Genomic DNA, 13,684 nt, shown 5'->3' with positions numbered 1-13,684 from the left:
CAGTTGCTTCCTTGTTGCATTTTTTGCTAAAACAAAACCTGCATAATTGCCCCTTTTTTGTGCTAGCATTTGACTTGGAGCCTATTTTGCTTAATTTTCATTCCTTTCAATATTTTTTTTTTTTTCAAATAATTTACTGAGATGAAGATGAGAAGCCATTGCTGTTCAGATATATTCTGCTGGAATTTAAAAATACTTTGTTTTTCAGGCCTTGGAAGAGATCCAGGGTCTGACCGATCAAGCAGACAAACTCACAGGACAAAAGAACTTATTGTTGCACACGCAGGATACTTTGGTTCGTAAAGTATCTGCACTTTCAGGTGAGATGTCAGAGAGACATACTACAACTGAAGTATAGTTGTCAAATATATGAATGGTCCTAAAATAGAAGCTGGAAGCTGCTACAGAGGGGAAGGTGGGAAAACCTTCAAGGAATTATGAACTGAAGCTACGACCATAAAACACAATGAACTGGTTTTTCCATACAGGTAATCCTCAATGTACAACCACAATTGACTCTAAAAATTCTGTTACAACACGATACAGTTGTTAATTGAATTTGGCCCCATTTTATGACCTTTCTCACCATTCTTGTTAAGTGAATCACTGCAGATACTAAGTTAATAACATGGTTGTTAAGTGAATCTGGCTTCCCCATTGGTTTTGCTTATTAGAAGGTCGCAAAAAGTGATCACATGACTGTGGAACACGGCAACTGTCATAAATACATGCCAGTTGCGAAGCTTCTAAATTTTGATCATGTGACCGTGGGGATGCTACAACAGTCGTAAGTGTGAAAAATAGTCTTGTCCCTTTTTCAGTGTTGTAACTTTGAAGGATCACTGAACGTTTGTAATGATCACTAAATGTTCATAACCACTAAATGGTTGTAAGCTGAGGATTACCTGTATAATGCAGTAATATTATGTAACTGAGGGCCAGTTTGATATATTGGTTAAGATGTTAGAAACCGGGAGACCCTGAGTTCTGAGTCTGCCTTAGATATAAAAGTCAGCTGGATGTCCTTGGGCCAGTTACTCTCTCTCAGTCCAGGTCAACAACCTCATAGGGTTGTTGTTGTGGGGAAAATAGGAGACAGGAATAGTAGGTATGTTCACACCCTTCAATTATATATAGAAAGGCAGGATTAAAAATAAAATCTAATAAGTAATCGTAATTTACTCCACCGAGACCCCAAGAATGTTTATGATGGAGAAAGAAAGATTAAAAACAATTGCATTTGGGCTAGCATATAATTTCCCTTGCAAGTTTAGACTTTTGTAAGTATGTTAATTATGAAAGAGAAACTTACTACTTTCACCTCTAGGAAAGACACAAGAAGTAGTTTTGAAGAAGTTAGAATACATTTATGCCAAACAGAAAGCAGTCGCGGTTCTAAAAGGGAAGCAGAGTGAACAAAAAGATCCTGCGAAGATCATTGAAACCACAGAGACTGCTAGTCCTTCAGTGGAAAACGATCCCACTTCTGTCCTTGGAGAGGTGAAGCCGGTGGTCTTATCCAACCAACGTACAAAACCATTGATACTTTCCAGGAAAGGAAACCATGTCACAGGTAAGCTAAAGAAACACAGGAATAATTGATCTAAACAAAATTAAGTTTCTCACCATAAGATATTTTTGAACATAGTGCATCTCATGTCTAAAATGCATTGCTGTGTTACACAATTACAACCTTGGTATTGAAAAAGAAATAAGATACAGAGGTGGTCCTTCTTAATGACTGCTTGTTCAGTAACTGTTCAAACTTGCAATGGCATTTCTCAGCATCTCCATGGTCACAGGAGCGTGATTTCTGACATTTGTTGCCCAACAGGCAAAGTCAACGGGAAACCAGCAGGAAATTAGAAATTGCAGTCCTGTGAACTCCTCACTTATCGATGGCAACTGGAACTGTCGTCACTAGATAGCATGGTCAAGGGACATCACACTTTATGACTGCCACTTAGCAATAGTAATTCCAGTCCCAATTACAGGACTACCTGTAATTTATTTATCAGCATAGAAAGATAATAAATAAACACAGCATCCACTCTGGTGTATGAAATACTATAGTGGTACTGCAAAGTTGCTTTAAAGTTTTCTTTAATTTTTTTTTTTTGCTTTTGATGTTTAAAATTTTAAGTATGCTCTGAAATGTGTTGTTATAGGAAAACAGTAGTAGTTTATGGGAATAAACATAAAGGGAATGCCAAGATAAATAGAATTCTTTGTTATTTGTGTACTTATCCTAGCATTTCTTTATCATGGCTTTCTTACAGGAGACCTACCTCCTTCTATAACATTAACCAATGCCAACCTTTTAGTGACTACAAATGGCCAGGTTCTGGCATTCAGGAATTCATTGGTGCCAAGACAGGTTACTGCCCTGCCTTCTACACTTCTACAAGCCGAAATAAAATCAGAAGCTGAGAGCAGTGATGAAAAAGAGCAGTCAGGTAAAATGAGAAAACAACTTAAAAAATTAAGTTGAACCTAGCCTTGCTTCTGACATGAAATTTATTAAATTGTCCATGTCCACAAAGTGGAAATTTTGTATCACTTGTTTCATCTATAGGTAGTCCTCATAAAAAATAGAAGATGTAGAGATAAAAAAATAGAAAGAAAAAAAGAAAAGACAAAAAATAAGGATATGTCAAAATAAAATAAAATAAAAATATAAAGGGATGATTTCCTCCTTCGTATAAGTATAAACAATTTTAGAATTTATTACATCTTAAAATACAACAGATGTTCTCTTTCCATATTCTAACTCTTACCTATAAATACATCCTTAAAGCTTTGTGATTTCAATCCTGATCAACACAATTCCATTAAGGGTTACCAAAGATAACAACAGATCTATTTAACCTTAATCAAATAAACCAACTTTATATTTCTTCCTTGTTCTTTTAACAATCTTGATCTTTAGTCCCATCAATACTATCCTAGAATTTGATTTCTTTTTGTGTTTTTTTTTTTGTCCATCTCACAGAATTCTTCAAAGTTTTAAGAAGCCTCTTTTGTAAAACTAACATGGGAAAATTACCCAACTCGCCATATCTCTTAAGACATTAGCTAGTTTTTATTTTGTTTTGTTTTTGTGGAGGGAGGGTGGAGTTGTATGTCCAGTGTAGAATCTTTTCCTGTATCATTCTTGTAGCCTGTTATTTTTAAATCCACTTTCAGATCAGTCTCAATCTCTTCTGGTAAGAAAAGAATGACAACTAAAACGTTACTCTTTCCCTTTGAAGCAGGCATTTTCAAACTTGCTTAGCAAAATATCAGTGTTTTCTTTGGGCAAAAGCTTCCTCCTTCTTGATTTATTTTTCTGACATTGAGTGAGAAATCATTACTTTTCCATGCTGAGGCAGTCCATGTTGTGAAACTGTCTCTAGCTGCTAGCTCTTCTGCTGCTAACTATGACAGACTGTGCTGCAATGGACAACTGCAGTTCAAGAGTCAGGTTTGGACTAAGGATGGCAAAGATCTCTTTCATTCCAAAATGAATGTGTACACCTGTCTCTATAATTTTTATTCTTCTGGGAGACTACCAAACTCAGGAAAAAAAATCTTTTTTTTTTTTTTTTTTGCTAATAGGATAATTGAAAGGCTGTCAAAGCAATTATCATGTTCAACCTATACCGGGGTAGGCAACTTCGGCTCTTTTATGACTCATGGACTTCAACTCCCAGAATTCCTGAGTCAGCATAGTCATAAAAGAGCTGAGGGTGCCTACCCCTGACCTATACCTACCATGATTAAGATGGAGTAGCTGTGAATTTCATGCTTCTCCCTTCCTCTGGACTGAGGTCCCTCTTTTGCAACAGTCCTTTTCCCTCTTCTGTTTTCCCAGTGCTTGTTTGGCATTTCATCACATGGGCATTCCAAGTTTGGAGACCAACTTTGTCATTTTCTCTGGACTTTTGATACACTATGATTTTTTTTTTTATTACTTCATGGGCTTTATTCTCTGGAACTCTGGAATACACTTCTATTCTTCTAATTATTCCTCTTAGGCCAGATAGTCCATGATTACCAACAACCTCACAAATTTGAACTCATAGCATTTGAATGAGCAAGGCAGAAGAAAACCACCACTGCTTCTCTGCATCAGCCCTTTATTACATGCATTCTGTGGGTCATAATAGCACTCTGATGGGTGCTTTGAATTAGTTGATTCACATAACTTTGGAGGGCTTGTAGAATGTTTCTATCTGTTCCTTTAGTTGGACTTGCTAGCCCTCAATGGCAGGGAAACCATCAGTCACTAATCTCATGGGAAATATTGCTCTTATTGCTGGTAAACCAAATGGGCACCAGTACTCAAGATTTGTATCTTTGTGATAGCCCACCACTTGGAATTTACCCACTTTTATTTTGTTTTATAGAAACTGAATCTCTCTCCCTCTCCCCCCCCCCTTACACACACACTCACACACACAATACATGCTTGGGGGAGACAGTACGGAGGAGGGGAAATCTGTTGAAGAGGCTAGTGACTTTAGTTTGGAGGCAGACTAGAATGATTGGAATAATATTGGAATCCTTCAATCAGTAATCTGATTGATTTTGTTTTCTTTGGCTCTAGCAGAAAATGAAGATTCGTTCTTGATGCCAAGAATCGTGAATGTGACATCACTAGCTACTGAAGAAGACACTTATTTAAATCTGGATGCAAATAAAGGACCTCATACAATGCTAAGTACAGATTCCCGAGCATCTGAGTTTTCCATGCAAGTTTTACCTCAGGAAACATCCAATCATAAATGCAAAGAAAACGAAGAAGGTTCTGAAAAAGAGAGAAATATTATTGGAACAACACAAGATCTGCTTCAGGAAAAATACAGTTTTCCACAAATACTAAATGTCTCCAGTTTAAAGGGCTTCCCAGAAACAAAGCTCTGCTTTGAAGAATTAACTGTAAGCCAGACATGGGCCAAAGAGGTAGATGGAGGAGGAGGAGATTATCAAAAATCAAAGAATCCCTCATTCCAAAAACTACAGATTAACAAAGCCAAGGACTCTGGGTCAGAAATGGAACTGCAGCAAGTTGCTTCTGTAATACACGAACCAACAGTGGATACAAGGAGTTCAATAGATATAGAGGAAAATGATGATACAGATGAAACTCTGACCTCACTTCTGAATGAAATTGCATTCCTCAATCAGCAACTGAGTGATGATGCTTCAGACATACCAGAACTTTCCAACCCCCTGAGTTCTAGCTTTTCTCTAGCAGATACGGAAAATCGGCAGGAATCAAATTCAGCAAGTAGCTCTGCCTTCCAATTTAGTACAATGGGTGGGAATTTTAAGGATCTTTCTATGATTCAAGACAATGGTGATTCCATAACTCCTCTCTTACTTCACTTGGATGATGATGATTTTCCTGTTGGTAATAGAAATGCCGGAGACGTTTCATCAGAACCTGATGCTTTAAAAATCATGCTAGGCTCCGAAGTAAAGGACAGAAATTCCAACCTGTTAAAAATGAACAGAAGTGGAAAAAACGAGGAATCCTCAGCAAAGACAAGAAGTGTTTCACCTCCCGTTCTTCATATGAAAACTAATTTAGAAGCTGGCACATCTGACATGTCATGGAGGCCTATGCCCAAATTGGCACCACTGGGGTTAAAAACTGCTAATCACTCATTACATTCTGAAGGACAAAGTACTAAAGTGATGCCTGCACTGGCACCTGTTGCTCCAAAAGAGAAGAAATTGGCACAGTCGGCGACTAATCCAAATCAGGATTCTACAGCAACAAACACAAAAGCAACTGCAGTGACAAAATCAGATTAATTATGGTCACTTTAACTTCAGATTTTAATGCTTTCTTTCTGACTTTTGAAATTTAATCTAGATGTAGGATACACATATGCATTTGGCTGCTTGCATTACATTGCCATATATTGTAAAAAGTATGCATGTAATTTATGAAAACAAAATTTTGTACTAGAGGTTAAGAAGTCAAAAAATTAAGAGACTATCCAGATAGATGAATAATGCAAATGCTTCATTTATCTGTTATTTTGGTAGAACTCTTGTAAAAATATGTTGAGGCTCTTGAACAGTTTACATGTTTGAGAGCATTCATTCTGGGAAGAAAAAAAAATGCAGAATTAAATTATTTTCTTCATAATGTAGTAAGGATTTTAACTGCTTTGCTTAAGCTCCAGTGGAGTTGCTCTTAAATTGGCAGGGAAGTTGTCATAGTTATTTCCTTTTTATGACATTGCCACAGAATATCTTTTTTAAAGTATTTTAAAAAATCAGGAATGTAAGTGCTTTGTATAAATATATTATGTGTTCAGGAGCTCCGATGAAAGCATTTCAGCAACAAAGTGTTTTCTGTAATACAATGTTGCTTAATTTTGGGGTCCTCCTGTAAAGCATGTGAAGTGTGAGATTTCATAATGTAAATGATTTATATTTTTGTATACAGATTTTTGTAAGTATGTACAATAATGACATTTTTCATCTAGGAAAAGATATTAAATGTTTCCAAATGATTGTAAATGATCTATTTTTTGTTAAATGTGAAGCATTTGAATGCTTTGAAAAAGTTGTTATAGGAAACCTTAAAACTTAGGCATTTTATGTAAATTCATTAAGAAAGGTAATGCTTCTTGTTACCCCACCATAAAATGTTAAAGCTTTCTTCATTTATTAATATTTGCATATTTCCTTCTCTTATCACATGGATTGAATTAACGGTTGAAAGTCAGTTTTCTGTATAGGTATGAAAAATGAGCAATTTGATGTGCTTATGGCACAAAGGTTTACATGTAACAAACAGGCATGAGTCAGAATTATTTCTGAGCTTTAAAAAATATATGCAGAAAAAAAGTGGCTCCTGAACTCTTTTTTCTCAAAGGTTTTTAGAGAAATAACATTGCTGTGTTCATCTGCACTGGCTGTTCAATCTTCAGACAGTTAACTGAATTACAGGTGTAGCTTTCCCTTTATCAAATGCTATTGATTTAAAAGCTTTGTAATATTAGAAAGGAAAAGTTGTCTAAGTTCTAAGCAGTGTATACTAAACAATGTGTTGTTCTTCACAGCTGCACATATTCCCCTATGCTATATTTCAGTTTATTGTAAGGTTTTCTTGTGTTTCTTGATTCACTGTTTTCAGTCAGTGCCTTAGGACATGAAAAGAACTTTCATAAATCACTATTTAAATAAAATCTGACTGACCTTTTTAATTTAAGGGTCAGACTGCAATGGAACACAAGCCTTTTAAATGCTTTTTCTGGACATGCAACTGAGAATGTGGTTCCTCTGAGGAGCCTGTCCCAGAGACATTGGCAGATGTTGTATGAACATTGGCACTGATGGGATCCTTGTATGTAGAGCTGTAAATCAAGGCAGCTCTTATGAGTACATCAACTCCTTGTTGTTAGGATTTCTGACTGTATAAAATCCTGTACTCAGACATCTTGCTTGTTCAGGTGAAAAAGCCTGAAGAAGGCTTGTGGCAATTTGCTTACCTATATTAAATAAACATAAAACAAATTATGCCAACCCTTTCTTTTATAGAACTACCATTACACTAGAAATTTGACTAAAACATAACATTTTTTCATTCTTTTCTCATTCCTTTTTCCTAGTATTTGCTTGTTTTCTGAGTTATAGTACCTAAAGAAAATCCTACCATTCCACATTTCACTTTAGAACAAATTTTATCATTACAACTATGATCATTTGGCCTCTATTATGACTATTTTAAAGATGCAGTGCATTATAATGTAAATAGGCAGTAAAGGATTTCAGGAAAATTTCTATATAAACATTCAAGTGTGATACACAGAACTCTAAAATTCCGAAACCCAGTCATCTCTTTGAATAGTTTTCATCTGCATTTCAGTGCTCAATTCTAAAGTTTTTAAAAATAATACTACAAGACTATTCCCTGTGTATTTCAAAAGTAGCCTTGATAACAATTATGTATAATTTTTTTAGGAATAATGTGAGAATGAATTTTATAAGTATTTTCTAATCAGCTCTGACAATTGATTCATTTCATTTTAAGCAAGCTTGTAAAATTGATTTTTAATTCATCTGTAAATGACTGATGTTTTAGTAACACAATGTTAGATTATGTTTCTATTATATTTCTTCTTTTTCTGTATCTACTAAAAACTGTATTTTTGTAGTTATTGAACCATAAAGCCTATCTGAATACTGAGAGGAGAATCTGTGTAATTAAAATAGTCTCTAACTAGAAAATGGTTTTGAAATATTATTTCTAGACCAGAAACTAGAGGAGAAGCTGAGAGGATAACAGACTGTACTGAGTTTTATTGATAAAATTCTGGAATAAAATTAGTCCTTGTAAAAAAGAATATTTTGAATTTTTTTTTAAATCTTAGCATTGTTATTGTGATAAAGATTGCTAACAGTTTGATTTGAGTTCTTAATTGTGAATTGTCTCAGTCACCTTTGAGGATTCTATTCCTGTACAGAGCTTTGCTTGGAATATTCCAGAATACTTTGGAGAGCTTTGCCCATTCCTTAGTCTTTAAATAAATGTGGCCACTTACATTTCCTAACATTTATTTTCTTTAGCATAATGATAGCATATTGAAATAACCTCTCCAGAACCATTTCTATTATTTTTGTGTTCTCTCAGCTGTACTAAAACAGACGCACACACTCCTTCATGGGGCTATGTGACCTAGCAATCTTTCTCAAAAGTATTAGAAATGTACAGCTCAGCTTCTCCATTGGATAAACACTTCAGACTCCTCTGCTTGGATCAACACAAAGTTTTTATATGGGTGTCGAGAGGCAAAAAGCTCTTGTGTAAAGTGCAGAGAATTCATGCAAAGTTCAAAAGAATTCCAGCTCATACAGCACATTTTGAGACAGGTGGAATTTAGTATTATAGTACCATACTTTTTGGTTCTGTACAACCTTATAATAATCCTATCCATGTGCCATTACATCAGGGTTCCTCAATTCAAATTCAGTTCCCAGTCAGTATATTAAATCTTTTGTTCAAGATAGAACAAAGATAATTTTTGACTCAATTTTCTTTTAGTGGCAGTGTGTAGAAAGCTTTGATTAAATCCCTGAGCACTTTTCTGTATTTTACGGGCATTGAATTTTGGAGGCTTTATCTCAAATCTAAATGGTTCAGATCACCTCAGACCATCTAGTATATGTAAAGAAAAATCTTCATGTTTTATATATTGCCAGTTTCTGGATAATTTGGGGATTCGCCTGATTGTGGTTCACTTACTAGCCAGGGCAATTGGTGTCTGGGCCATTCCTCTAAACCAGGTTGTCCAACCCTTGGATTGCATACAGCTCTGGATAGCAAGTAACACGATCCCACAAAATGGTAATAAAAATATTAAAAAAATAAACTATATTTTATATGCAGCCCGAGGCAATTCCTCCTCAATGCAGCTCAAGCAAGCCAAAAGATTGGACATGCCTGCTCTAAATCCATAGTGAGTGCAAGCTAAAAGTGGAGTGTTTTGGTTTCAAAACTCCCTATACAGGAGAGCGCATGATGGTCCACTTTATACAATAAGGTATTTAATTGTATAATTCAATCATTATTTAATTTTGCAACTATGTTTCTCTTGACAGGAGCAATCCACCTCATAGCACCGATTCTGTTGCTATCATGGGTAAAAGCCAGGAAAATATTTTGGGCATATTAATTTGAATGATTTGTAGCATTTGTGTCAACCATAGATTGGCTATGTATTCAATTGAACTATTTACACCCTACCTTATTCCAAGAGTTCAAGCTATTTAGCACAGGGATGTCCTTTTGTGTTATCTTTACAATAACAATCCTGCGAAATACATTGCATTGTGAGTGAATGACTGGTCCAAAGTCACCCAGTTAATTTCCAGGGTCTCTCCCATTCTAGTCAACCCTTGGCACTACATCATATTGCTTCTACTAATCCCCCTTTATGACTCCCATGCAGAATCTAATTCTCTTAGATTTATTTTTGCAGCCTTTATAGGTTATATACAGTGGCAATATATTATCATAGAAAAAGGACGTTTTTAACTTCTGCAGTTTATATGCCACTCCATTTTTGAAGATGCTCAAAGGCTTTAATACATCAAGATTAAAAAGAAAAGTACAATCATAATCCAATGAATCAATTTGGCAACAGCACGATCTGTCTTGTCTTCAAATGCCTTTCTAGAAACTCATGTTTTATAGCTCTCCAGAAATATAAATTGGGGATAGCTGCCCTTTGTTGAAAGCATAGGGTCTGTTTTATGCTAAAAGTACTTCCTTTCAGCTTGATAAGGAGCCATTGACATACATTCACTGGATACAATTGTTCAGCCAGTTTTATATGCATCTAATGGTCCAATCCACAGTTTGTCATCCTTATTTCATGATTCTTTATTCTTCCCTGATAGAACAATTAACCAGTGGAATGGCTTGCCGACAGAAGTTGTGCGTGCTCCATCACTAGAAGTTTTAAGAAGAGATTGAACAACCATTCATCTGGAATGGTATAGGTTCTCCTGCTTGAGTGGGGGGTTGGACTAGAAGACTCCAAGGTGCTTTCCGATCCTGTATTACAGTTTTTTTCCCTATGCCAGCATACCATTGCCAACCAGTTTGTCTTAAACTACGCAGTTATTTAAAAGAAAACATTGGGCTGCCCCCCGTGAATAAGGCAGCAAATCAGCAGCAGCCATGTAACATTTTTTGAAGAAATTGTTTTTCTAAGCTTTTCAATACAATGATCAAATAAATCAGACATTACCACTGGGAATATGCATGGAGTATATGTGACCAATGGAGGCCCTGGATCAGTGACTGGAGTTTCCTACAATTCAATACTTCTATTGTGACAGCCTGCATTCAACCATGACTCCCTGCTGCTCTTCATGTTTACATGCAGAAACCTAGACACTTTGTGCTAGCTAGTTGATAAGAGAAACTGAGATCAGTTTAGTTTCTCATGCAAATCTCTACTAAAAAGAATATAAATACTAAATAGAAGAAGGGAGGGTGCTCTTAGTAATTCACAAATGACAACTTCCATTACTTCATCTCCTCAATTTATTACCACATACTAAGACTTTATAATTAAATATATGTGACAATCTACCGGAAATCCTTGAGCCTTAGACTTAATGTGACACACAAAGTGAATGTGAATATTGTAGTCATCTAATTAAGTGCAACTAGCACAACAACATCTACTATTATAGTTCAAGGGCTTGATGTTGCGTAGCATATGACACTGAAACATCTTTAATTGCAATCGTGAGATGCAACAAAACGTCATGCATTTTACTGATTGGAATTTGGAGGGGGGGAAACATGCTGGGATTTACCATAATGAGCTGATCAGCACGCCATTGGAATTTGAAAAAAATCAGGAATGTATTTCTTACAGCAAGATGTCCAATGAGGTTGCCTGTACATGAAGTACTGTACCTTAAAAGTCAGGTATCTTCTCTGAGAGGCAGTCACATGTCAGCCATTCCAATGTAGTTATCCCAACTATGCTATTTTAATGACTGAACAATGAGGAATGGGGAAACATACGGTTCTCCTCTCCTGCATTTATCTTTAAAATAAAGCATAATACAGGCTTCCCTCACTATCTAGAATGCAACCCTAAAACACTTTAATTAAAGATAAAAGCTATCAATGATGTAATTGTCTCTGTGTAAATGTGCATAGTATAAGAATGTTTAATTTATGGAATACATGAACCAGAAAGAAATGCAGAACTGGCCTGCAGTATTCTAATCATGGAAGGAGGCCCCAGCAATATTTGATTTGCAAGGTTATTAGGGGATGAAGTATTTAAACACACTAGAAATTTATCAATAATTTTTATACTGTATTTACTGCAGCTATTATTGTTGCTCTTGATTTGTAACTTAGCCATTCTGCAACTTTCTGTATAGGTTTGAGTCATGTTGTGTGCTATTTTTATATAATTTCACTTTAAATCATATATATTAAATGATGGTACATTGCCTGGAGAACTCTTGCTTTACAACTGATCAATGGCTAAATGCAAACTTTGATATTACATTAAGAAACTGTAGGGCATTTAATACAGAACGTAAATTCTGTTACAAAGCCTAAGTGGTGCAACAGCACACCATGGATCAAAAGTAAGTTGACAAAATGGGGTGACGGATGAGGGAAGGCTTTGTTTTGCTATTTGGCATCTTCTCTACAAGATTGCAAATCACCCCTTGTCAAGTGTCAGCTCTACTTGTGTTATAGAGCTTCAAACAGTAGATATTCTGTGAGGGAGATAGATTTCTTTTTTCAGGAGAGTAAGGGAAATATTGTGACAGATCAGAAAGTATGATATGCTTGTAGAGAAAAGGAAGAGGAGGAGGATGAGGACTATGGAATCTGGACCGAACCAAGAAATAAATGCTCACAGATTTCTTTAAAAAAATGTGCCTTGTGCTAAAAAAGCAATTCTGTCTTTAAGAGGCAATAGCATGTCCAAAAAATCACTTGCTGGAAGGATCATTGCCTTCATTCTCTGCATGTAGCTTTCCTAGCAACTTGCCCACCATAGACTGAATACTGGTCAGGACAGGGCCCTTGGTCTGCTCCAACATTCCTTTTCTTCCCTGCCATGTCTGGACATTGATGACAGATGTGAAAGTTAAGATCTCTTCTGATACCAAGGCAGAAAGCTTTAAAGATGACTCAGAACAAACTTTCATCAAGCGTAGTAGAACACTATTCCAAAAACAAAGGAGAAAAGGTGTAACTTTTAACCTTAGGCAGTGTTTGGGAGAAACCTTTAAAACAAGCTAGTCTCTACACCAGGCCAAAACAAGCAAACAAATGTAGATTTATTGCAGAGATGGGAACTGATATGCTCCGATCATTTTAAAATCCTCTGAGCCACAGCCCTGTTTTGAAAAGGGCACTGTTCTTCCCCTGGGCTTCCAGGTGCATGCTTTCTTTCCTTTCTCAGCCAGTGAGAAATACTGGTTATGGCACTTCTCACCTTATTTCCCCACTCATTCTTTAGGGTTAGATTAAAGATTAAATTAAAGACAGAAAAAAAAAAGAAAATTGGATACCAGGCAAAATATTTTTGCACAAACACCACCACTCGTATAGAAAAGCTAAGATAGAGAAAAGAAAAATATGGCATGTAAATAAGAAGTGAGAAGAAGCAACAAATGTTAGAAGGCCGGCTAGGAAAGGAAAAACAATATTGTCATGTTGGTTTTGGCTGACTGTAATGTTGGTAAAGAAAGAATGAAAGGCAGGTGATCCATTTAGTCTGCAGTCATATGAAGATTTGGAATACAGCACTTATGTTTAGTTACTCTGGCTATTTCTAGTTTGCTAGGTTTAGCAATCATGTGCAGCTTCAAATTACACACTTACAAAATGTGGGCTGACACCTTTCCTGATGAGACAGTAGGAGGTTCTCTAAACCAGGTTTTCGAATTTGAATGCTCTAGTGTGCCATCTCTTATAAGATGCTAGGCTACGTTCAAAAGCGAGGCCTCTTAATTTTATAGTGCAGACCTCATGATGCAAACCCCTGACCTAGTGCTTGGAGTTATCTTGCTTCTTCTCCATCTGGTGAACATTGTAGAACTTTGTGTGCTATTTTGGTAGATCCTACACAAGCTATTACACAATTCCAATTTGGGATTATATTCTCTGTGAAGTTGCCTAATCCTT

At 36.1% G+C, this 13,684-nt stretch overlaps 1 protein-coding gene across 6 annotated transcripts in view; it reads left to right on the top strand.

Moving 5' to 3' along the window:
* MGA (MAX dimerization protein MGA) overlaps window positions 1-8,348 on the top strand; it is a 59,464-nt gene extending 51,116 nt beyond the window's left edge. For 5 of the 6 annotated variants that reach the window (XM_039323885.1, XM_039323887.1, XM_039323886.1 and 2 more), the window contains 4 exons: window positions 209-320; window positions 1,328-1,573; window positions 2,280-2,456; window positions 4,589-8,348. In XM_039323885.1, coding sequence (XP_039179819.1) covers window positions 209-320; window positions 1,328-1,573; window positions 2,280-2,456; window positions 4,589-5,802 — 1,749 coding nt within the window. In that variant the 3' untranslated portion in view covers window positions 5,803-8,348. The remainder of the gene's footprint in view (window positions 1-208; window positions 321-1,327; window positions 1,574-2,279; window positions 2,457-4,588) is intronic. The other variant, XM_039323888.1, reaches the window with a different exon arrangement.
* Window positions 8,349-13,684: the final 5,336 nt, after the last annotated feature.

The sequence above is a fragment of the Crotalus tigris genome, unplaced genomic scaffold (assembly GCF_016545835.1).
Source record: "Crotalus tigris isolate CLP2741 ecotype Arizona unplaced genomic scaffold, ASM1654583v1 scf7180000024286.1529876, whole genome shotgun sequence".
Classification (NCBI taxonomy): Eukaryota; Metazoa; Chordata; class Lepidosauria; order Squamata; family Viperidae; genus Crotalus; species Crotalus tigris.
This window is presented reverse-complemented; position numbering and strand designations above follow the sequence as displayed.